A 26,475-nucleotide genomic window follows, 5' to 3' on the forward strand; every position below is an offset into this window, starting at 1 on the left:
TGAACCAGTAAGAACTCACTGAAGACTAGGGGGCAGATGTTGGGGCAGCTGTAAATATCGAAATTTGTGTAAGAGATAGAGTGGAATTTGCAGTGTATGGATAAAGACTCTATAATAAAGTGAGGTTAATATGATTTGTGGTCTGAAACATTGTGTGCAAAATTGTTTTCAATCCTGAAGTTTAAACATTTATACCTACAATTCAGCATCTGCCCCTAGACCTGTGGAGTATTCCTTTAAAGGCACAGTAATGATCTTTATTGTATGTACCGTCTCCCATTGAGAGCCTCTTGACCACCAGGGCTGGATACGGCAGCTCGCAGTCTAAAATGGTGGAGGCATCTGAGGAGCAAAAGTTAAGGTTGTAGGAGAGCAGGCCATGCGGCGGTGCTCTGCTCCTGTCCTTGCTGTTCGGAGTGAAGCTGAAGCGAGCGTCACCGTTCTGGATAGCAGGTGTGGAGCTGCTAAGCTGCCAGGCTCGGCTGTGCCCGGGTGCCGCGCTGCTCTTCTCCGACAGCGTCCCCAGCGTGCCGGTGATGGTGTAAGTGGCGTTAACAGGACTGAGGGGTGTCATGGGAGTGCTTCCTGAGATACCGGGTGTGAGCACGAGCGGTGAGCACAGCACGTTCTGCTCCGCATCACCATTGCGCTTCTTCAGGATGCTGTCCAGGTTGCGTCGCAGGCTGGTGTGAGGGCTTTCGTAGCTGCTCGACTGCAGTTTAGGGATCTGGAAAGGAGAGTTAGGCTCACGGTCACGCCGTTGGATCGTCTGAAGCTTGCGGCAGATGCTGTCCACGGGGTTGTGACGTCTCGGGGTCACACCAAACTCCATGATCTGAAGCAAAAAAACAAGCAATACACGAACTTAGACCTCATCCTTTTGATTAGGTTTTTTTTCCACATCTGATATGGACTACATTCCAATTCCTAAGGTTCTTTAGAAGGATTTAAAAAGATCTCAAAACATATCTGAAGTGTTTTCCTGTTAATTCTGAAGTTCTTATTGTTATTGGACACGGTTCTTTGGCCAAAATTCATCATTTGGGGGTTCACACAGAGGACAGTCACACAGAGGACAGTCCAGATGAAAAATTGTCTCAGTGTCTATGTGCAGAGGAACACAAAAAAAACTGCAGGATAGCATTAAAAAAAAGTTTCCTCTGAAGATATGCAAAATTAAAGGCTTTAATACCAAAAAAAAAAAACAACCCCAACAACACAATAATTGCAGAGGAAATAACCAGAATCATGTGTTCTTTGCTCCAACTTCAGGAAGTGCACTAGTTTTAAAATAATATAAATTCTTCTCAGCCTGTGATGACAAAGCAGGAATAAAGGAAATAAATCAGATCTGTGTCACAATGTCAGAGAAATGACTTTCTGTGCAAAACAATACCAAAAAAACCCCATAAGGATGTTAAAAAAGGGGGAAAACAATAAAAAGGAAACCTTAAATTATAGGTGAAGGTCACTTAAAAAAAACTCTCACTCTCTCTCTCTCTCTCACTCTCACACACACTCTCTCACACACACACACACACACACACACACACACACACACACACACACACACACAATAAATGCAATCTGGCAGCATTGCTCTTAAATCACTACCTACTCATCATGCACACGTTTCAGAGAAGCTCAACGTTCTCAGAACTCCAGCTTTAAAAAAAAATCTGCTTAGAATTTGCTCCATACTTGCCTTTTTAACGCTAGTCTGGAAAACCTTAAGGAAAAGTCAGATCAGAATTTTTTTTTTTAATTTTTAATTAATCAGACAACAAATCACAGGAGCTCAAAACGCGTTTGCGTGTCGGACGCTTGAGAAGTTCACGTGCGCTTTTTAAAACAAGCCGTAAATAGGCCCTGAACCTGTGCGGGTCGCACGTGCCGCGACGGACGAACGATTCGCGAAAGAATCGGTTCTTCGTAAAAGGATTCGTTTTCATGTGTCGACTCATGTGCGCAGGAATTTGAATGGAAATGAATAGCTATGGTAAAATGATGTTAATAAAAAAGGGTCAATATTGCGATTACTGAAAAATCAATTGCAACAGAGATAGACAATACTTAGTTTAATCACATTTTATTGGTTACTATGGTAACAGATCAGACTCATGCGAAAGTCAGTCTGCTAATCTGTGAGCAGTGTTGGGTAGGTTACTTTGGAAATGTAATAGGTTACACATTACAGGTTACTCTGTTTAAAATAAGTAGTGTAACTTTTCAATTACTTTATGAAAGTAAAGTAACTGATTACCTTTGATTACTTTTGGATTACTTTTAAGTTTCTAATGGATATTTTCAACTAAATCATTTCCAAACATTTATCCCAGGCAGGGTTAACCTTACAGTAGAACTCAACTCTGTTTACTGTTAGAATTTTAAATCTTTTCATCACTTCAATTAATCAATTTCATTTTAGGCACAGCCACAAAAACCAGACTTCAGAACAAAAATGGTTTAATACTGTTTTAGGAATCAAATCTTTGCATAGCTATGACAGGACACACTGGCAAGTAACAATGCCTTGGGAAAAAAAAACATAATCTGAAAAGAGTCATCATAATGTACGCTACAGTGCTAAAATAACTAAGTTATATTAGATCTGACATTACCAAGACATTTACAAGGAGGAAAAGTGTGAGATATATATTTTCTGTCAAAGGGTTCATAAATAGAAGTGTGCCTGCTAAAGGTAGCTAGCAGCAGGGACGATTTTAGGATTTTCATTTAAGGGGGCTCAGCCCCCAGTGAGGGTATAATAGTAAACAAATAATACATAAATAAATAAATAAAGGTTTGACTAACAGGGTAGGATGGTAAACTTAATGCAGCATTCCACTGTATTGCATAGATGTGTATAACATTTGAGTACTGAACAAGCCAAATACGAGTCTTCCTGGTCACACACACGCACACACACTCCTCTGATCCTCGCTCTGTGACGCCGCGGTTTGCGGATTGAAGAACGCGCTGAAAGACGGGAGGAGCCGAAGAACCGCCGTTTTCATATGAAATGTAAAGGGGACTGAGGAGATCACTAATTCGTGTGGAGTTTATGAACAATCGCAGAATTTTAGGGGGGCTTTAAAATGGCCTAGCGACGCCCATGGCTAGCAGACTAGCTAATTTGTTCTGAATGTTTTGAATACAGGTCTTGAGTACACTATGGGCTCGATGAACGCGCAGGCGCGTTTTAGTGGATTTTTTTCCACAGAGCAGCTGAAATGCATTTTTATCACTCGCCATGGTGGTAACTCTCGGACAGTGCATTAGCCCATTAGCAATGTGGATTAATGTAATTGGCAGACGCGCCGCAAATTCAAACCAGAGAACCAATCAGAATAGCACCGCTTTAACAAACTATAACAACAAATTAATATTTATTCAACATATACTAGGTTTTTTTTTAAAGAAAATATTCAGATGTAACTCTATTTGTAATCTTTAACATTTTCATAAGTAACTGTAATTTTAATTACATATTTTTCTAAGTAACTGTAACGAGTTAATGTTACATTTATTTTGTAATTAAGTTACGTAACGCTGTTACATGTCACTAGTTACTCCCCAACACTGTCTGTGAGTCTAGAGATGTGAAGATAACAGCTGATAAAGTTCACAAGGAGGAAGATAAAAAAAAAAGTGTAGATCTGGTATTAAACACTAAAGCTGAGTTCTTCACATATATAGTGATGTTATCGCTGCAAGTGGGCGGTCCCACTCCTGGTTGCCATAGTATCTGGTCGCAGATATCTATGCAAATCGGAGTTTTGTCATTTGTGTATAAAAATTCAGCATCGGAGTTTATCTGCATCCAATCATATGAGATAAAAAGGGAGAAGCAGACACGGATCACGTGATCTCTGCTGTCTTCGCTCCTATTGGTGCACCAGCTTGCTCCATATTTGCATAAAGTTCAAAACTTTCTCAAAGTTGTCGCATCGCGGACACGCCCACATTTTAAGTTGTTTTTAATTGTCACATATACATTACTGCACAGTGAAATTCTTTCTTCGCATATCCCATCCTTCGAAGTCAGAGCACAGGGTCAGCCATGATACAGCACACCTAGAGCATGGTAGGATGGGGGCCTTGCTCAAGAGCCCAACAGTTGCAGCTTGGCAGTGCTGGGGCTTGAACCCCAATCTTCTGTTCAACGACTCAAGACGACATTAACCACTTTGTTCAAAAGCCAACACCACTCCACATCTAGTCTCCAGCGCTCACTCTCGATCTTGTCACCGAAAGTCACCATTCTCATTAAAAATGAACGATCATCTTTTGTGTGAACTTTTATTTCCTTACCAATAAATCAAGCTCAGTTAATTGTAAATTGTCCCTTTCACACGACATATTTTGAACACCCACACTGCCTCTTAAAGAAATGCACTGAAACCTCACATTCATCAGTTTATTATTTTTTTTATTCAGCATCCCGACATCCTCGAAAATGTATTCCAAAGCCACTACTTCTTTAAAATCCACATGCTGCTGCTTGGAACTTTAACAGGAAGCGAATAACTATTCAACAATCCGGTTTAAACTGTACAATCATGTATGCGTGCATTCTTATATGCCTAAGGGTATAGCTGGAACGGGCACTGGCGGTAGGTTTCTCGCATACTATGCGGAAAACTCGGGTTCGATTCCCAGCAAGTGCCCAAACCCCAGCCACTGGATGTAGTGCTGGATAAAATGGCAGGGTTGCGTCCGGGAGGGGTATAAAACCTGTGCCAAGTTGTTGTGTGGACCAGTTGGTCCGCGACCCCTCACACACATAGGGAGCTGGAAATGTACCTAATAAAATTGCTCCCCAAAATGGTGCTCTGTTCATCTTGTGTATGCTCTGCGTGAGATATATGTGCTGTTGAGCGTTTTGTTTAGGAGTTATATATGTGTGTGTGCAGGAATGGCAATGGAAGTGTGTAATTGTTTGCACATGAAGGGAAAAAAATGTTTTTTGGAAGAAGAAGGGAAAAAAAGAGGAGGAGGAGGAGGAGGAGAAAACCAGGATAAATCTCAAACGTGAAGGAAAAACCGTGAAGTCTGCTCTCTGTGTGCAGATCGTGCATGCACAGCTCTGACTCGCTGGATCGTGTGTGCTTGACCTTGTTTTTGGTGATTTAATGCTCGCGTGCGTTTTTTAAAGCGCCAGAGAGGGAGTGTGTGTGTGTGTGTGTGTCGGTGTGTGTGTGTGTGTGTGTACAGTGGTGTATAATCGCTCCGAGCTCGCGCCTCCATTGCGCACCTCCATCATGGCGAGCGTTTCAGCGAGCGCGCGGTCTCCTCAGGTAAACTCTTCATTCTTCATCATTATCACCCTGCACGATCAGACGATCCCAAACATGACACTCTGGGTTTTTTTTCAAACCTGAAACACACACACACACTCGGTCATGTGTTTACCGAATAGCGGATTAGGGAGATCTAGCGTTATCCCGGCGTCACGTGCAGGCGGGACTCTAGTCTCAGTCTCAGTGCTTGTGCTGTGCTCGTGCAGGCTGTGTATTGAAGAGCATTTTATTACATTTAATAAAGGAATCCAGGTTTTGCGTCATGCCTGAATGAGACACAGGGCTCCATTCTGCAGATTATTCCATGCTTTCTAATAATAATTCAGCTGGGAGAAGATGGAGGAGACATATATAGCGGGATAAAAATAGACACGTGGACTACTTCCATAGTCACTAGTATGTCAGAAACGTTAGGTCACTCTACTGAGGCGTGCTGCTTTTTCGGACATTGACACGTATGCATGTATCTAAACGTGTGTGAATAATTATTATTCTTTATTCTGCATGTCATATAATGTATTTTTTTTTTGGCTATTCGTATTTCTGCCCTTCATCTGCTGTGAAAGTGCTCTAAGGCTGTAGGAGGCGTGTGTATAAACACACACACACACACACACACTCACTGGGCACTTTATTCGGAAACACCACCACCCCTGCTCATTCAGACAGTCAGAAGAGCGGTATTTTTGAGTGACTTTAGAGTTTAAAAAGAATGGATAAGGGAGAAACAACAACAACAAGGTCCAGTTCTTGCAGGTCTTGTCAGTGAGAGAGGTCAGAAGAGAATGAGCTCAAATAATGACCACAATGAGCATCTTAGAAAACACACCATGAGAAACACACCTTGAGGGTGATCGGTTATAACCAGATGATAGATGCTGATAGACTTTTACCTAGAAACGCTGAGTGGTGTAATAGCATCAAAAGCTGCTTCAAGAAAATATCAGTTTAGGGGTGTTCATACGTATGCAACTAGGTCAAGGTATTTTTATTTCTTCCCTAAAAAGTATTCAGCTTTATTTTATACACTGTAATTTCACAACGAGGGTGGAACATTTCAGAAACCTTTCATTATAACAGCAGGAGAGTGTAGACGGTTGTTTATATTGTTATTTATATATCTATAGTCCAGGAAGTGCTTCAGCAGAGTTCTTTACCTCAGTATAAATACTCGTTTTTCGGTGTATGCTTTCGGATACAGCAATATTGCAAGAGTATGGCAGTTTAAATAGGCTGTAGTATGCAGGGGTGGACTTAGTGATTTGGGGGCCCTAAGCGATTCCATGTATGGGAATCTCGCGCATGTGCAGTACAATAGCAACATGAATCATGGGTGGGGCCCGCATTTGAAAAGATGTAATCGTAACGTTAAAATCTTAATGGTTATAGGCAGACCATACAATATATGATAGAAAAGTAATAAATACTATATGATTTATATAGGCTTCTTGGTATTGGTCGGGGCCCCGTAATTCCCCGGGGCCCTAAGCGGCTGCTTACCTCCGCCCCTGGTAGTAGGCAAGGAAGCTGAAACACGTGGCATGTTTTATTTTTAATCTACTCCAGATCAAGTTCCTGGTGTTCAAGTCCCTTATAGGAGAAATATGTTGTATGGAGATGTACGAAATGATTTATTTTTACCCTATGTTTATTTTCAGATAAGATTCACCGGTTTCACATTTTTTTTATTCATTCACATGAAATCATAGGCAAACAGGGTAAAGAAATAACATATAGAACTTTGAATAAAAACACCATTTTACATTTAAATGTAAGAAAATTTAATGAAAGCTTTTTTTTTTTTTTCCTGAAAGGGACCAGTAAATATGGGTAGTGAAAATGATGTGCTATACTAAACCCCTGAGAGTATTATAGTGAGATTGGTGTACTATACTAAACCCTGTGATGGTGTTATACTGTGAATGATGTACTATACTAGACTCCTGAGAGTATTATAGTAAGATTGAAGTATTATAATAAACCCTGTAATGTTATTATAGTGAGACTGATGTACTATACTAAACCCCATGATGGTATTATAGTGTAAATGATGTGCTATACTAAACCCCTGACAGTATTATAGTGAGAATGATGTACTGTGACTAAAGCCTGTGATGATATTATAGTGAGAATGAAGCACTATATTAAACCTTTGAGAGTATTGTAGTGAGTATGAAGCACTATACTAAACCCATGAGATAGTTATAATAAGAATGATGCACTGCACTAAACCCATGAGATAGTTATAATAAGAATGATGCACTGCACTAAACCCATGAGAGTGTCCATATTGTGTCCATATTGTGTCCATCGGGTAAGTCTCCTGCCTGGGAAGAAGTTGGAGTTGCGATTAGTTACAACAGCGATGGTCAAAAAAATGTCGACAAAACAGTGCCTGTTTGTAAGCATTACTCGACACATGTGCCGTATTCTCAATGCAATAGACAGCGTCCAAAATGAAGAGTTGTCTACGCTGTCATCACCTGGGTATTGATACCAGCGCAGGTGAGAGCAAAACTGCAAACATTGCCTCCTGTGTTTAAGCAGGCACTCAAAGAGAAAAAGGAAAATTAGTCATTTGGCTGATGCAGTGATGAGTGTAGTGACAGAGTAGATGTTGGCAAGATCCATCTATGACCTATGGGGCCAGATATTGGATGCTTTGCATACATTCTTAACCTTGCAACCAAGAAGGATGTAGCATTTAAATGCCTTCCTATGATTAAGGTTAGAAGGTTAGAAAAGTTGCTACATGTTTCCGTAAAAGCACTGCAGCAGCTCATGCACTGAAAATCAAGCAGGATATGCTAGATATATGAATATGTGATGTCCCAACTTTAAAGGAACACCATTTATGTGTGTTTATTAGTGATATTCTGGAGCTTGCCATCTACTCAGGCTGATTTACAAAAAGAAAGAAGTATGTCAAGGACATTGCAGTGTTGTTTGCTCGGGGAGCAAACCGTCTATATATAGAAATCTATTCCGTGGAAGTATTATATTGAGTATGAAGCAGTATAATAACCCCATGCCAGTGTTAATGTGAGTATGAAATAGTATATTAAAAACCATGGCAGTATTATAGTGAATATGAAGGAGTATAGTTAAACCATGGCAGTATAATAGTGAATATGAATTTGTATATTAACAACATGGCAGCATTATAATTAATATTAAGTAATATTTTAAAACCATGGTACTATTATAGTGAGTATGAAGTATTATAGTAACACCATGGCACTATTATAGTGAGTATGAAGTATTATAGTAACCCCATGGCACTATTATAGTGAGTATGAAGTATTATAGTAACCCCATGGCACTATTATAGTGAGTATGAAGTATTATAGTAACACTATGGCACTATTATAGTGAGTATGAAGTATTATAGTAACCCCATGGCACTATTATAGTGAGTATGAAGTATTATAGTAACCCCATGGCACTATTATAGTGAGTATGAAGTATTATAGTAACACCATGGCACTATTATAGTGAGTATGAAGTATTATAGTAACACCATGGCACTATTATAGTGAGTATGAAGTATTATAGTAACCCCATGGCACTATTATAGTGAGTATGAAGTATTATAGTAACCCCATGGCACTATTATAGTGAGTATGAAGTATTATAGTAACCCCATGGCACTATTATAGTGAGTATGAAGTATTATAGTAACCCCATGGCACTATTATAGTGAGTATGAAGTATTATAGTAACCCCATGGCACTATTATAGTGAGTATGAAGTATTATAGTAACCCCATGGCACTATTATAGTGAGTATGAAGTATTATAGTAACACCATGGCACTATTATAGTGAGTATGAAGTATTATAGTAACACCATGGCACTATTATAGTGAGTATAAGGTAGTATAGTAACACCATAATAGTATTATGGCGAGTATGAAAAAATATAGTAAAAAATATAGTAAAGTATAATCAAATAAAGCATAATATAGTGAAGCCATGGTACTATTATAGTTATTATGAACTTCTATAATTTATCCATGGAAGTATTATAGTATGTATAAAGTAAGTATGAAGTAATAGATTGAAACATGAAGTTTGAAGTATTTGAAGTATGAAACAATATAGTAAAGCCATAGTAGTATTTTAGTGAGCATGAAGTAATAGAGTAAAGCCCTGATAGTATTACAGTTACTGTGGGATACTTTACTAAAAACATGACAGTATTATAGTGAATATAAAGCAATAAAGTAAAGCCATTGTAGTATTAAAGTTCTATGAGTTCTACACAATTCTATAATTAATCCATGGCAGTATTATAGTAAGCATTAAGTAATATAGTAAATTATTATTGTTACTAAAACATACTAGAGTAAATCAGTGGCAGTATTGTAGTATTGTCATTATGTTATTTCTTCCACATATTAATACACTAAGCTCTAGTGTAAACCTTCTGTACAGCATTTTCCAGCATCAGCTATACATTAGCCCTGACAATGCCTGCTTACCTGGTGCGCTTAATATATTCATGAAGGAGAATGCGAGAGGTGTGAGGCCCTAAGCCGGCTCTTTGTGGTGAACAATGAAAGAGCGTCACGGTTCATTACTGATCTCTGTTAACCCGAGACGCATTCCTGAAAAAGGAAAAAAAAACCCTGATATGTGTAAGAAGACTGTGCAAGGCCATTCATTACCAAACACTGGGTTTTAGCTTTGGGTCTGAGGTAAGAGTTTGATTCCCAGAAACAATGATACGAGGATATGATCTATACAGACATTAGCCAAGGTAAATACAAATCAAATAATAGACGTTACAAATCTACTTATCAGTCAATCCTCAAATAAAGTTCACTCATTTTACTCAACTCTCACTTCACTTCATTAAACATTACACCGAAATCCACTGACTCAGAAGTACATGCTAATTTAGTTACTATGGAGTACTGAACTAAATCCATGGCAGTATTGTAGTGAGCATGAACTAACAGCGTAAAGCCATAATAATAGTACAGTTACTATGAAGTTCTCTAATTAATCCATGGCAGTATAATAATAAGTATAAAGTAATAGAGCAATGGTATATAGGATAGTTATTATGCTAATTAAAGATGCTATAATACTAAAATTGTTTTAGTTTATTACTTTATAACTATAAATATAATACTATGCTATGACTTTCCAATTGTCATTCATGCTAACTAAAATACTACTATGGTTAAATTATATAAATTAAACAAAAAGTTTAAAAAATAAAATAAAATTACTACCTGTATGGTATACTCAATATAAAAGCCTTTGCTTTACTATAATACTCTAGAGTATTATAATACTATTACTATAACTATGATGCGTCATGCTCACTATAGTACTGTTAAATCGTAACTACGGTACGTAGCATTAACTATACAACATTTCATGCTAGTATTTAATATAATACTGCTATAATACTTCAGGTTTTCTATATTACGTCTACGGCTTTACTATTATACTTCACTACAACAACAACACTATCACATTTTACTGTACATCCTCATGTGCACTATACTAGAGCCATGACTTCACTGTGGGGACTACAATACTCACAGGAGTCTCCTATGATACTTCATGATGCATTATTGTAATATTTAACGGCAGTGCGTACTCAATACCATACTGCAATTCCATTCAGTTTTATTTGTATAGTGCTTTGAACAATGGAACATTGTCTCACAGCAGCTTTACAGAATATAAGAAAGTATACAACTCAAAGGGCTTATATTTAAATGTATTTGTTTTTATCCCTAATAAGCAAGCCTGAGGCGACTTACAGTGGCAAGGGAAAAACTCCCTGAGATGTTATAAAGGAAGAAACCTTGAGAGGAACCAGACTGAAAATGGAACCTCATCCATGTTTTTGTTAGTTCTACCATCCTGGTTTAGTATCTCAGAGCTGTACTATTACCTTTACCTCACACTAACACTACTATCACTCATATGATATATACTATAGCACTCATGATAATTCTGTCACCATATACCATATACATAGTAACTTTGATAATACCCTGGTTTTCCTACCTTATAGTTCTTTATGTTAACCATACTACATGGTAACTACATCTACCATGGTAGTAACCTAATACCATAATACCATAGTTAAACTATAACACTGTATAGTTATTAAAAGACTACCATAATTTTAATAAGGTACATCACACTACTCTACATACTACAAAACTCTAAAGTATTTATGATATTGTCACTATAGCGCTATCTATAATACCACACAGTTCTATCTGCTAACTAGTGTAATGCTACATTATTTGACTTTATGCTAACTCTTACACAGTATTAGCATGATTTAACATTAGCAAGTTTTTAATAAAATTACCTTACATTACCTGCAATATTACTAAGATTTTACTCTGAGACTATGAAGGAATATTTTGATGATATTAGCTTTCTTTCTTCGCAGGTCCAAGACGAAAATTCTACCTGTCATGATGTGGCTAGCTTTAAGGTAACGTCGCTAATCTAATCCATGTGTGTGCCTTTGTAACTGCATACTGTTTCAGAGATACTTGGGAATACACAGTGCATGGATCGTGCATGAGACTTTTTCCCCCCAAGTTTTAATGATGTAATAAAAGTGAGACAGTTTACATGATTCAGCACTTGCCTGTGTGAAAAATCTTCCTCTTCAGTGAGAACACAAAAGCTTCCCCTTATAGACTGGTTTTTGGTTTAGTCCAACTGTGAGCTCGTCATGGCGTTTCCACCGCAGCCTGAGGGGCCTCTTAAAGCTCCTTTAAGGAAGGAATTATAGCTGGAATGTATGCACTATGTTCCCCCCTTTTTTCTGATGGCTGGATAAAAGCGCTGTCTTGAGTGGATCCACTTTCTCGGATCTGCCTAAGCCCTGCCAATCAAGCTGCTTTTTCTCGCAGCGACTCTGTCTCAGACTCGGATAGATGATTACAAGGCAGGAAAATGCTAACAACGCCATGGTCTCAGAATTCACAAGAGATGTGAGGATTTGGACATTCCACATATCTGTTTCTGCTTGCATGAATGGTTGATGTGTGCACAGATAGTTTCCAACATTAAGTATAGTACATATTCAGTTTATACAGTGGAATCCATTTCTTTCTAAAGGTGAAAATGTTTATTGCGAAATGAATTAATGATGTAATAGATAAATGTAAATGTAAATAATGTAACTGCAGATAATCTGTTCCAGCCACCTAAAAATATGACCAATATTCCCAATATGAAGCGTATGTAAACTGTATGGCTGCTTACAAAGAACTGACCCAAGCCAAGCATTCCATGTCAAGACACCTCACAGGAAGTCGTGCCACCAAGCTTGGGCTAAAAATAGAACAGACCACCCATGCCACCAATCTGTCACCAAAAAAAACGCCCCAAAAATTACCTAGCTTTTGAACGTATGCTGAAGGCAACGTTGGTATTGTGGGTTGACTCTTTCTCAACAGCTTTCTTATCCAGAGTGATGTGCATAAGAGCTTTGAAGTCTATATCAATGAATTCATCAATCCTGGTTCACTAGGTCACAGGCTGAGGATATCATTATTTCCTGAGGATATCATTGTCATTATTTTCTCCCAGGCTAAAACTCTGTTGGGAGGCAATATAGCACACAAACCGGGGAAAAGAAGAGCTAGTTTAAGTATTTCAGGAAGAGGTAGATCTTCACTTATCGTTTGAAGACAGTGAGTGTTCTCAGCTGTCTAGAGGAAGTTCATTCCACCACCTCGGTGCCAGGAAAGAGAAAATCCTGATGGATATCGACCTTGTACCCTGAGAGATAGAGGAACCAGTTGAACAGTAGTAGCAGATAGTATAGTATATATTTTGTATGTTTGTGTCGGCCAAATTCCTGATGCTTTCATTTCCATGTATCCTGGATTTAACCCATTTTGGATCCTGTGTAGTCCTGTTTTTGCCATCTTTCCCTCACAGCTCCCACACAGCCCCTGAATCCTGTCTCTCTCAGTTCCTCAGTCCTGACAGTCTGATTGAAGAAAAAATATTCCCTATAATTATAATAATATTATGGAAGTGTTAGTGCAGTGTTTTAGTCATTGGACTACTGATCAGAAGATTGTGAGCTCAAATCCTGGGACCAGCAAGCTGCCACCGTTGGGCCCTTGAGCAAGGCCCCCTTAACTACTCAGTTATATAATAAGCAAACGTAAGTTGCTGTGGATAAGGGCATCTGCCAAATGCCATAAATGTATACTAAGCTTAATTTGAAGACGTTTGTAATGGCAAGATTGAATGATGATGAGTGAAGCGTGATCAGTTCATGTATTATTAAGGTAAAGCAGTTACATCTCATGAGGATGTTGGTGCTGATGTGATGTTGGTGCTAAACTATACAGTAACTAGAGTCTTGCATTTAACAGCACAGTGGTTCTATAGCGCATCTGTCGTGAAACACTAGTGTTGTGGGTTCGATTCTCAGCTCACATTCAAAATGAATGAATCTGTTAATGTTACGCGATTCAATTTTCCTGGAACATAGGCATGCATTTAAAAGTAAATTCTGTGAGCTTTTCTTTTTCAGTCTATGTGTGTGTGTGTGTGTGTGTGTGTGTGTGTGTGTGAGGGTCAAAGAAAAATAAATCTGGTGTCATTATGAAAGACATTGCTATGGGGCAGATTTCACACAGTGGTGTAGCAATCATGGTGAAACTTCTCAGGGAAAATATTATTAAGCAACGATCACATGGAAGCAGCTACAGTGCCAAAGCAAAGTCCTAAACCCTCTCTGTCCGAAAATTCATGAAAACTATTTAAAATGTATAAACGAATCGTCCTCAGCAGAGATCATTTCACATTGTAGAGTCCTGTACTAGAACTAATAAGTCTGAGCTCTCAAACAATTCAAATAAAGTCATTATTAATTAAAAACAGAAGAGCTTCGTCTTGTTTTGCTTCAGCTTTGGTCGTACATTTTTGTTGGCTCAGCTGAAGTGGAGTTTCCAGAGCTAATTTATGTGCAGGTAAATCAGCATGCCTAACCAGGGCTGTGTGTCATTTTTGTCCAGCTTTTATCATCCCATTTACTTCTATCCACAGAAGATTTGAAAGATCCACTTAGTTTTTGGTGATGGTTATCTAGTTTTATAACTTTTCCCTTGGTATTGTTAATAAATGGGCTTAGCGGCATAAGATCTTTCGACAGTTTGCTATGTACGCTTTGACACCAGAGATGGCGACAGAGGATTTTAGATTATTTGGTTTAGCTAGCGTTAACTTGTTAAGCCTCGCGGCGCTGTTTTATTCATTCAAAATTGAGTGAGACTACGATATCACATGATTTCCAGAGAGGTCATTTTTAAAATGGCAGTGGAACCTTGGCATATAAACGCCCTCCCTTATGAATTTTCACCTTAAGAACTGAAATTTTGCAAGAAATTTTGCATCAGCATACCAAGCATTTTTGGCATATGAACGAATGTTGCGCGTACGTCCGGGAGCCGTTCAAAACTTATTTGCATCCGTGGAAAGCCAAGTGAAGCCAAGTTTATGCATTTTATGAATTTGTTTTCAGTCAGTGAAAGCTGTTTGGAAAGAGTTAACCCACGATACCAACGTTGCCTTCGGCATGTGTTCAAAAGCTAGATGATTTTTTGGGTGTTTTTTTGTTGGCAGATTGGTGCCATGGGTGGTCTGTTCTATTTTTTGCCCAGGCTTGGTTTCACGACTTCCTGTGAGGAGCCTTGACATGGAATGCTTGGCTTGGGTCAGTTCTTTGTAAGCAGCCATACAGTTTACATACGCTTCATACTGGGAATATTGCTAATATTTTTGGGTGGCTGGAACAGATTATCTGCATTTACATTATTTCTTATGGAAAAATTAATTTCGCAAAACACTTTCACCTTAGGAACTCGCCTCCAGTACAAATTAAATTTGTATGTTGAGGTTCCACTGTATGTTAAAGTGTAATATTGTAAATTATCTGAGAAAAAGCTAAGAGTCCCTAGGACACACACTGCCTCAGTCAGACGCACCAGGTGAGATTTCACACTGCGCTCTCAGATTAATGATAAGAAAGGTAAGATAGATCCAAGCAGTCAATTAAAAAGAGCTGCAGGACGACCTGAAACCAGCAGGAACACCAATTACTCAGAGACAAACTAATAACCACCTTAATTGTACCTCGCAGAACCATTTCACCTCTATTTTCGGAAGCTCTTCAAGAAGGTATAGAGGTTATTTTATTTGAGCTAAATGGGACTGTGAGGTAAATATTTAACCTATTAACACCTGATTTAATGCTTCAGTTATCCAGCATTCGGTTGTTGAGTTTACCTGACCGTCGGCGTGGAAAAAAAAGGAAAAACTAAAATATTCCAAACTCGTTGAGAACACAAAGCCGCCTCTGTTTTCCTAATACAACTCTACCTGTATACTGGATTTTTTATTGCTTCACTGGTGAGCCAATGCAGTTTACGAGGCATGAAACACTGGATCTAGTGTATTTACAGTGAGATGGTTAAAGACCAAGAGCTTTAGAATTTAGCGCTTAAAGTAGCAGTTACGAAAGATACACTACACTTAGTACCGAAACTGAGACCATTATATAAAAGGACTGTTATTAACACTCGAGTTCATCCTGAGATCTGACTTAAGGCATTTATTCACTGTTTACGTAACTGAGTGCGTTTATGCTGCTAGGTTTTAGTGAAAGAAAAGGAAAAAGTAAAAGGCGTAATTGTTTGTTTTAAAACCAGACAGTTTCTGTTCTTCAGGATTTATCTTGATGTCTGAGAAATATTAGGTGAAAGGTGAAATATTATATAAGGTGAAATATTGTTGCTAATAATATATGCTAATTATATTATTTTCTTTTTCTCTTTTTTTTGTAATTTTTTAATTGTGCGACCCAGAAAACATGAGATTTTTGTGTTATTTTATTTTATTTTATTTTATTTTTCCCGGAAAGCACAGGATTCTTCTTTTAAACTCCTACCAGTGAACACACATATGTAATAAAGTTCACATGTGAACGGTAGAGGGTTTTGTCCGTATACGTGACGACGTCACACGACGTGCCTCGGCCCGAATCTGAGGAAAATCTGCAGCCATTTTGAAAAATTCACAAAATGTCGCTCGATTTTTTGTTCAGGTTTGTGATTGCAAAATAGTGAAATCCTGTGGATCCATTTTAGCAGAGAAAAAGTAGAAGAAATATTCTAAAGAAAATAAAAAGTGTTAGTGCTTGGCCCCCTAGACACAAGCAGCGATTTATGGGGTCCAAGCATAATTTAATGAAATTTCTTTATAGAGCGTGTTTCATATTTCAGGTAATATCAATGATATGATATTTTCTGCGGTAAAAAGATATCTAATACTATTACTAATGTGTCACAAATTCATTGCAGTTTTCCAGTTTTGGTGACAGACCATCGATATTATTCTGTAGTTATTCTGTTGTAGATTTTGGTGTCCACAGTTTAAAATGATTCTTTTTCTTGGCTCCTTTTCTCTCAGGCAGCAGACACGGTGGTCCAGCTGTGTGAGACCCGGAAACCCAAACCTGAATCGGAGAACCTGTCCTTCGGCACCGTGTTCACTGACCACATGCTGCTCATCAAGTGGAGCAGTGGAGGAGGCTGGGAAAAACCTCAGATTCAGCCATTTGGAAACCTGAGCCTTCATCCTGCCTGCTCCGCCCTTCATTACGCTGTGCAGGTGTGTGAGCTAACATACACACACACACAAGCACAGACACACACACACACACACACAGAGTTTGTTGCATATTTTGCATCAGAGAGCAAAAACAAAAAAGATCTTTGATCTGTTATCCATGCCCTTGACTGTTTGTTTACACGCATGATGACGTGTTCTGTTTGTAGTTGTTCGAGGGCATGAAGGCGTATCGGGGGCGGGATGACCGAGTGCGTCTCTTCAGGCCCATGCTGAACATGGAGCGTATGTTAAAGTCTGCACACAGAGCCTGTCTACCTGTGAGTGCTTCCTGTCTCTGTTTCACACACTCGTGTCCATATTGATGATTGAGTGTCTTTGTCGTGTTCCACTCCACAGTGGAGGTTAATATGAAGCTCATATGAAAGTAGACACTCAGGACTTTGTAGTGTTTCAGAAGGATTTCTGTTTTTCTCTAGACCACTAGGGACGATATATTCATAGAAAAGTTCCAGGTTTGTTTTTTCCACACAAATGTTTGTATCTTCAAAGTAAATATTGATCTCAAACCCATTTCTGCTCTCTGAGATGTTCTCCGAGTGCTTGTTCATCTAAAAAGCAGCTCAGATTTGATCTACAAGCAGTAAAATTTCTCCAGCAGAGGGAAAAACACACGTCTAAAACACACTGAAAGCCAACTCTCAGACAGAGCATTGTTCATTTGTTTACATTGAATAAAAACGTCCCGTAGGTCCATTTCCGTTCCACTGATGGGAAAAGGTTTTATCCATCTGAGCAGAAGAAATGATGATGAATTGAGTTAGAAGTTTGAATAAGGTACTCTTCGCTGAAAAGTTTCATTCTTGCAGCTTGTTACAGGTAAAGTTTATGAGGTTTTATGATACCTAGATACCTGGTTGTTCTCTTGGTTAACTAACACACATTCATTTTATTAAATGATTCCACATGCTGTGCAGAAGCTGTGTTACAGTAAAATGCTGGAACTGCAGTCAGGAGTTAAAGGAAAAATGCTCTGTTTACGTTTTTGTATTAAAAACCGTAATTTAATAAAAGCTTAATAAACAAGATAAAGAACTTTTCCACTTCAACTAGTCAGTCATTAAGTACATTGATGACAACATATTAGTGATTAATCTCTCTCTCCCTCTCTCTCTCTCTCTCTCTCTCTCTCGCTCTCTCCCTCCCTCCCTCCCTCCCTCCCTCCTTCCCCATCTATCTATCTATCTATCTATCTATCTATCTATCTATCTATCTATCTATCTATCTATTGCCCTCTTACCCCCCCCACTCTCCCCCCGCTCTCTCTCTCTCTCTCTCTCTCACTCTCTCTTTTTTTGTAGTAACTCAGCCAACAACTGCTTACGTCCTATATCAAGGATCAAGGCTATTTTTTATACTCAGGTTAATCATGCAGGTTGTGTAAACTGTACAAACACAGAGTTTGGTAAAACTGCGTAATGCAGACGCGATTACACAAATAAACCGCAGTGAGAAATCTCCACTTGCGTCACAGACAGAGACATTTAACCCTTTTATTTTTACCAGCCGAACAGTGGAACAGACATGGACTCCTGAGATATTTTTTAATCAGTAGAAACTAATGAATGATGTTCAGGCTGTGAGTCTGATATAAAACGAGTCTGTCGGCTTTCAGTGTGTTTTAGACGTGTGTTTTTCCCTCTGTTGGAGAACCTTACACTGAATTTTACTGCTTGAAGATCAAATCTGAGCTGCTTTTTAGATGAATAAGCACTCGGAGCATCTCAGAGAGCAGAAATGGGTTTGAGATCAACATTTACTTTGAAGATACAAACATTTGTGTGGATGAAAAATAACTGTTTTTGTTTTATTTGGAACTTTCAATAAATATATCAGTGTTATAATGTGCGTTGTGTGTGTTCTTTACACTGTGTGTTGTGTGTGTTCTTTACACTGTGTGTTGTGTGTGTTCTTTACACTGTGTGTTGTGTGTTCTTTACACTGTGTGTTGTGTGTGTTCTTTACACTGTGTGTTGTGTGTTCTTTACACTGTGTGTTGTGTGTGTTCTTTACACTGTGTGTTGTGTGTGTTCTTTACACTGTGTGTTGTGTGTTCTTTACACTGTGTGTTGTGTGTGTTCTTTACACTGTGTGTTGTGTGTTCTTTACACTGTGTGTTGTGTGTTCTTTACACTGTGTGTTGTGTGTGTTCTTTACACTGTGTGTTGTGTGTGTTCTTTACACTGTGTGTTGTGTGTTCTTTACACTGTGTGTTGTGTGTGTTCTTTACACTGTGTGTTGTGTGTTCTTTACACTGTGTGTTGTGTGTGTTCTTTACACTGTGTGTTGTGTGTTCTTTACACTGTGTGTTGTGTGTGTTCTTTACACTGTGTGTTGTGTGTTCTTTACACTGTGTGTTGTGTGTGTTCTTTACACTGTGTGTTATGTGTTCTTTACACTGTGTGTTGTGTGTGTTCTTTACACTGTGTGTTGTGTGTGTTCTTTACACTGTGTGTTGTGTGTGTTCTTTACACTGTGTGTTGTGTGTGTTCTTTACACTGTGTGTTGTGTGTTCTTTACACTGTGTGTTGTGTGTGTTCTTTACACTGTGTGTTGTGTGTTCTTTACACTGTGTGTTGTGTGTGTTCTTTACACTGTGTGTTGTGTGTTCTTTACACTGTGTGTTGTGTGTTCTTTACACTGTGTGTTGTGTGTGTTCTTTACACTGTGTGTTGTGTGTGTTCTTTACACTGTGTGTTGTGTGTTCTTTACACTGTGTGTTGTGTGTGTTCTTTACACTGTGTGTTGTGTGTGTTCTTTACACTGTGTGTTGTGTGTTCTTTACACTGTGTGTTGTGTGTGTTCTTTACACTGTGTGTTGTGTGTTCTTTACACTGTGTGTTGTGTGTGTTCTTTACACTGTGTGTTGTGTGTTCTTTACACTGTGTGTTGTGTGTTCTTTACACTGTGTGTTGTGTGTTCTTTACACTGTGTGTTGTGTGTGTTCTTTACACTGTGTGTTGTGTGTTCTTTACACTGTGTGTTGTGTGTTCTTTACACTGTGTGTTGTGTGTGTTCTTTACACTGTGTGTTATGTGTTCTTTACACTGTGTTTACTGTGTGTTGTGTGTTCTTTACACTGTGTGTTGTGTGTTCTTTACACTGTGTGTTGTGTGTGTTCTTTACACTGTGTGTTGTGTGTTCTTTACACTGTGTGTTGTGTGTTCTTTACACTGTGTGTTGTGTGTTCTTTACACTGTGTGTTGTGTGTGTTCTTTACACTGTGTGTTGTGTGTGTTCTTTACACTGTGTGTTGTGTGTTCTTTACACTGTGTGTTATGTGTTCTTTACACTGTGTGTTGTGTGTGTTCTTTACACTGTGTTGTGTGTGTTCTTTACACTGTGTGTTGTGTGTTCTTTACACTGTGTGTTGTGTGTTCTTTACACTGTGTGTTGTGTGTTCTTTACACTGTGTGTTGTGTGTGTTCTTTACACTGTGTGTTATGTGTTCTTTACACTGTGTGTTGTGTGTGTTCTTTACACTGTGTGTTGTGTGTTCTTTACACTGTGTGTTGTGTGTTCTTTACACTGTGTGTTGTGTGTGTTCTTTACACTGTGTGTTGTGTGTGTTCTTTACACTGTGTGTTGTGTGTGTTCTTTACACTGTGTGTTGTGTGTTCTTTACACTGTGTGTTGTGTGTGTTCTTTACACTGTGTGTTATGTGTTCTTTACACTGTGTTTACTGTGTGTTGTGTGTTCTTTACACTGTGTGTTGTGTGTTCTTTACACTGTGTGTTGTGTGTGTTCTTTACACTGTGTGTTGTGTGTTCTTTACACTGTGTGTTGTGTGTGTTCTTTACACTGTGTGTTGTGTGTTCTTTACACTGTGTGTTGTGTGTGTTCTTTACACTGTGTGTTGTGTGTTCTTTACACTGTGTGTTGTGTGTTCTTTACACTGTGTGTTGTGTGTGTTCTTTACACTGTGTGTTGTGTGTTCTTTACACTGTGTGTTATGTGTTCTTTACACTGTGTGTTGTGTGTGTTCTTTACACTGTGTTGTGTGTGTTCTTTACACTGTGTGTTGTGTGTTCTTTACACTGTGTGTTGTGTGTTCTTTACACTGTGTGTTGTGTGTTCTTTACACTGTGTGTTGTGTGTGTTCTTTACACTGTGTGTTGTGTGTGTTCTTTACACTGTGTGTTATGTGTTCTTTACACTGTGTTTACTGTGTGTTGTGTGTTCTTTACACTGTGTGTTGTGTGTGTTCTTTACACTGTGTTGTGTGTGTTCTTTACACTGTGTGTTGTGTGTGTTCTTTACACTGTGTTGTGTGTTCTTTACACTGTGTGTTGTGTGTGTTCTTTACACTGTGTGTTGTGTGTTCTTTACACTGTGTGTTGTGTGTTCTTTACACTGTGTGTTGTGTGTGTTCTTTACACTGTGTGTTGTGTGTTCTTTACACTGTGTGTTGTGTGTGTTCTTTACACTGTGTGTTGTGTGTGTTCTTTACACTGTGTGTTGTGTGTTCTTTACACTGTGTGTTGTGTGTTCTTTACACTGTGTGTTGTGTGTGTTCTTTACACTGTGTGTTGTGTGTTCTTTACACTGTGTGTTGTGTGTTCTTTACACTGTGTGTTGTGTGTTCTTTACACTGTGTGTTGTGTGTGTTCTTTACACTGTGTGTTGTGTGTTCTTTACACTGTGTGTTGTGTGTGTTCTTTACACTGTGTGTTGTGTGTTCTTTACACTGTGTGTTATGTGTTCTTTACACTGTGTGTTGTGTGTGTTCTTTACACTGTGTTGTGTGTGTTCTTTACACTGTGTGTTGTGTGTGTTCTTTACACTGTGTGTTATGTGTTCTTTACACTGTGTGTTGTGTGTGTTCTTTACACTGTGTGTTGTGTGTTCTTTACACTGTGTGTTATGTGTTCTTTACACTGTGTGTTGTGTGTGTTCTTTACACTGTGTTGTGTGTGTTCTTTACACTGTGTGTTGTGTGTGTTCTTTACACTGTGTGTTATGTGTTCTTTACACTGTGTTTACTGTGTGTTGTGTGTTCTTTACACTGTGTGTTGTGTGTGTTCTTTACACTGTGTTGTGTGTGTTCTTTACACTGTGTGTTGTGTGTGTTCTTTACACTGTGTGTTGTGTGTGTTCTTTACACTGTGTGTTGTGTGTGTTCTTTACACTGTGTGTTGTGTGTGTTCTTTACACTGTGTGTTGTGTGTTCTTTACACTGTGTGTTGTGTGTGTTCTTTACACTGTGTGTTGTGTGTTCTTTACACTGTGTGTTGTGTGTGTTCTTTACACTGTGTTATGTGTGTTCTTTACACTGTGTGTTGTGTGTGTTCTTTACACTGTGTTGTGTGTGTTCTTTACACTGTGTGTTGTGTGTGTTCTTTACACTGTGTGTTGTGTGTTCTTTACACTGTGTGTTGTGTGTGTTCTTTACACTGTGTGTTGTGTGTTCTTTACACTGTGTGTTGTGTGTGTTCTTTACACTGTGTGTTGTGTGTTCTTTACACTGTGTGTTGTGTGTGTTCTTTACACTGTGTGTTGTGTGTTCTTTACACTGTGTGTTGTGTGTGTTCTTTACACTGTGTGTTGTGTGTGTTCTTTACACTGTGTGTTGTGTGTTCTTTACACTGTGTGTATTGTGTTCTGGTGTGTTTCAGAGTTTTGATGGTGCTGAGTTGATGGAGTGTATCAGGAAACTGGTGGAAGTGGATCAGGACTGGGTTCCTCACTCAGACTCGGCCAGTCTCTACATCCGCCCCACCTTCCTGGGAACAGAGGTGAGTGACGCAACCTCCAGCACAATAAAGTACTCTCTCTCTCTCTCTCTCTCTCTCTCTCTTTCTTTCTTTCTTTTATGCAGCTTCTCCTTCCTTCCTTCCTTCCTTCCTTTCCTTTCTTTCTTTCTTTTAAGCATCTTCTCCTTCCGTCCTTCCGCCCTTCTTTCCTTTTTTATTTATGCTTCTTTCTTTCTTTCTTTCTTTCTTTCTTTCTTTCTTTCTTTCTTTCTTTCTTTCTTTCTTTCTTTCTTTCTTTCTTTCTTTCTTTCTTTCTTTCTTTCTTTCTTTCTTTCTTTCTTTCTTTCTTTCTTTCTTTCTTTCTTTCTTTCTTTCTTTCTTTCTTTCTTTCTTTCTTTCTTTCTGCAATCTGCCCTCTTCCACATACCGAAGCTCACACACGCCCACGATTGGCTAGTGTTGTTGTGATTGACAGGGGAATGAGAATAGGCCTCGCCCACTTCTTGCTCCTGACCACAGATCTCTGTGGCATCCTCAGGATTTGACCTCATGTTCTCCCGGTGATAAAGAGAGCACTTTTTTGTGTTTCACTGCCCATGAGAATGTCGTCTGTGTGACTTTAGACTTCAGCCTTTAAACTCTCAGTGTGTTCCCTTGTCTCTAAAGTTAGCGTACCTTCCTCTGGTGTCTCCTGATAACGTTTGTGAAAAAAATTCTGAAAGTACACATGTTCCATTCCTATGCAACCAACCATGTATGCTAACCCATACCTCATCCCGTGTGTGTGTGTGTGTGTCTGTGTGTATGCGTGTGTGTGTGTGTGTGTGTGTATGCGTGTGTGTGTGTAGTCTTCATTAGGTGTGAAGAAACCCTCCAGTGCTTTGCTCTTCGTGATCCTCAGCCCCGTCGGCTCTTACTTCAGCACAGGAAACAAGGCCGTGTCTCTCTGGGCCGACTCCAAATACATCAGGGCCTGGCAGGGAGGGACGGGAGACTGCAAAATGGGAGGGTGAGAGTAACACACACACACACACACACAAAAAACACTTGCACATACTTTGGCCATTTCCTGTAAAGAAGCAGCTGCTTGTCTCTATTGTGTCGATTGTACGAGCGCCAAATAATGATTCAGCTGTCGAATCGATCTTAAATGAATCCACATGTGTCACAATCCACTAAAATAAAACAAAACAAAGGCCAGTATTATATATTATTACATCTGGAAGATATTATCTATAAGACTCAGAGCTAAAAAAAACAAAACAAAACAAAAAAAGAACCAGAAAATGAACAAATCAAAGAAGGAATCAAATCCCCAGAAAAGAGTCGATTCTTTGAATCAAGATTCAGAAGCTTTGAAGGAAGTATAAAGGTGTAGGAAGAAAGGAAAAAGGAAGTGAGAAAAAAGATAGACAAGGAAAGAAATTCAAATTTTATTTTTCACATACAAAATCATACACAGTATGACGTGTAGTGAAATGCTTATTACTACATGTCGTAGGAGTGTAGGGTGAAAGAAAAGAGGTAGACAGAAAGAAAGAAAGAAAGAAAGAAAGAAAGAAAGAAAGAAAGAAGTTCCAAAAGATAGAAAGAAAAGGAAGAAACATATATGAGAGGGAAAAGGAAAGGAGAAAGCAAGGTAAAACAAGCGAATAAAAGAAAAGAGGAAGGAAAAAAGAAGGAAGGAAGGAAGCAAAGATAAAAGGAAGAAAGAGAGGAGAAAAAGTCAAAGGAAGAAACAAAGAAGGAGAAAAAGATATAAAAAAAAAGAAATAAAAAGAGAGAAAATATTATGAGGAATGACAGACCTGAGGGCATGCTGTTAGAGGGAAAAAATCAGCTTTGTTATGTTGCCATGGTAACACTAACTCCGCCACATCGCACCACCTCGCTGTGATGATTTCTGTGATGATTTTCCTTTCTCAGCACTTCCTGTAAGCCACACTATTCCTTTATTTCCATTCAGAACTTTTTTTCTTTTTTACTCAGAAATTACGGAGCCTCCATATTCGCTCAGTACGAAGCGGTTGTCCTCGGCTGTCAGCAGGTCCTGTGGCTGTACGGAGACGATCACCAGATCACCGAGGTCGGAACAATGAATCTCTTTCTCTACTGGATCAACGAGGATGGAGGTAACCAGGCACTTCCTCGATCACTTCCTGATGGATGTTAATAGCTGGTTTGTGTAAAAGTTTGCATCCCCCATATAGGCAAAAAATATGATACAAAATAGATCTCTGTTTTACAAAGAAACAAGTGTTAAAGAATTTATTTATTAAATATATGTAAAAAAAAATATTATATATATATATATATATATATATATATATAAATGACATTTTATTTTAAGTTTCTAAATAGCTATACATTTAATTATACATTATATTATTATATTATAATAAATTTAAATTTATGTATCTGTTTTGCAGTGTATCTGTAAAAGTAAAAAAAAAAAACCTTAGTATTTCTTATATATTCAGTTCTTTAAAAAATAATAAAATACGCTACAATTTTATTATATTTTTGCTATTTATTTATAAATGTTTATTTTTATCTAAACATTTTATTATATATATAACATTTTTACTTTTTGTTCATTTGAATTTTCTTTTCATTTTTGGAAAATGTTATATTTTGCACTAAGAACATTAAGAAATAAGAATTTATTTTTTTATTCATGTTTTTCTAAATTTATTAGAATTTTAACTTCACACACTAGACGCTTGTTGTTTTAATTCACATCACTGCGTTTATTTTGTCATAAGGGTGTGCAAACCTTTGCTCTTGGCTGTTGCTGCGGAAAAAATGGTCATTTTTAGGTGCGGTCACTTTAACAAAAAAGTCACCATTGCAATGATTATGCAGGCTTTTAAATCCAGAGCTGGAGTATTACTTTTTTTTTTAGTCCAGCAGCGCCCTCTGGTGGAGGAGAATGGAATTAAAGTCAAAACTTTTTGAAAACGAAGACTGAACGTGTTCCAAAGCATTTTTATTAATCAGGGGATCATGAGCAGCAGAATGGAGTCGGTTTTAAAAAAATACATATTTAAATACATTTTTGTTTGTTTTGTTTATTGTTTTTTGTTTTTTTTTTCTTTCAGAGGAAGAGCTCGCCACGCCTCCTCTGGACGGGATAATTTTACCGGGCATCACACGTCAAAGCATCCTGGAGCTGACACGCCAATGGGTGAGAGCTGATACTCATCACAGAACCGCACCTTCACGTAGATTAGACTCCATCTTTAATCCATTTTGTGTCATTTTGTCTCTGCTGATTTTATTAGAAATTAATTCTTTATGCACGTCATTAAAATGCTTAACGATCTCCATCTGAGCTCAGAACATTCCATAAAAATCTTTCTATTATTTACATATATGTGCATAAACATAAACAAGCATAACAAGCCTTTATTCTACTTTTTACCCACCGTAAGAATATTAACATTAACATAGACTTCCTTAGTTGTTTATTTTTCCCTAAATGTCATTTGTACCTCTTGATTTGTTTACTTATCAAAAAACAAAACTTTTATTAAAACATATTTTTCACCTCCACATCAGACACCACTGCCTTTAAAATAAACATTTCCTCTAATTAATATATATTTTGAAATATTTTTATTTTATTTTATTTTTTTTTAAGTGAAACTGAATGTCAGTGGGTTTTTTTTCGAGTTTTATTTGTTAAAATTAAATCCTGAAAAAATTGTTTTTTAATGAAACATAATTTAAAGGGTTAAAGTTCCGTGATGTGTGTGCAGGGTTGGGTGTAACGAGAGA

The 26,475-nt window shown here is 38.2% G+C and overlaps 2 protein-coding genes across 4 annotated transcripts in view; one reads left to right on the forward strand and one right to left on the reverse strand.

Moving 5' to 3' along the window:
- Positions 1-1,853, reverse strand: part of lrmp (lymphoid-restricted membrane protein) — a 39,127-nt gene extending 37,274 nt beyond the window's left edge. For 2 of the 3 annotated variants that reach the window (XM_058416944.1, XM_058416945.1), the window contains exons 1-2: positions 1,706-1,853; positions 271-835 (exon numbers count right to left, since the gene is read on the reverse strand). In XM_058416944.1, the coding sequence (XP_058272927.1) occupies positions 271-832 (562 nt within the window). In that variant the 5' untranslated portion in view covers positions 833-835; positions 1,706-1,853. The remainder of the gene's footprint in view (positions 1-270; positions 836-1,705) is intronic. The other variant, XM_058416943.1, reaches the window with a different exon arrangement.
- Positions 1,854-5,048: 3,195 nt separating this feature from the next.
- Positions 5,049-26,475, forward strand: part of bcat1 (branched chain amino-acid transaminase 1, cytosolic) — a 32,127-nt gene continuing 10,700 nt past the window's right edge. Inside the window, exons 1-8 of the mRNA XM_058417279.1 lie at positions 5,049-5,300; positions 11,732-11,776; positions 16,783-16,983; positions 17,151-17,261; positions 22,618-22,737; positions 23,544-23,704; positions 24,685-24,827; positions 25,797-25,882. Coding sequence (XP_058273262.1) covers positions 5,265-5,300; positions 11,732-11,776; positions 16,783-16,983; positions 17,151-17,261; positions 22,618-22,737; positions 23,544-23,704; positions 24,685-24,827; positions 25,797-25,882 — 903 coding nt within the window. The 5' untranslated portion in view covers positions 5,049-5,264. The remainder of the gene's footprint in view (positions 5,301-11,731; positions 11,777-16,782; positions 16,984-17,150; positions 17,262-22,617; positions 22,738-23,543; positions 23,705-24,684; positions 24,828-25,796; positions 25,883-26,475) is intronic.

The sequence above is a fragment of the Hemibagrus wyckioides genome, linkage group LG19 (genome assembly GCF_019097595.1).
Source record: "Hemibagrus wyckioides isolate EC202008001 linkage group LG19, SWU_Hwy_1.0, whole genome shotgun sequence".
Classification (NCBI taxonomy): Eukaryota; Metazoa; Chordata; class Actinopteri; order Siluriformes; family Bagridae; genus Hemibagrus; species Hemibagrus wyckioides.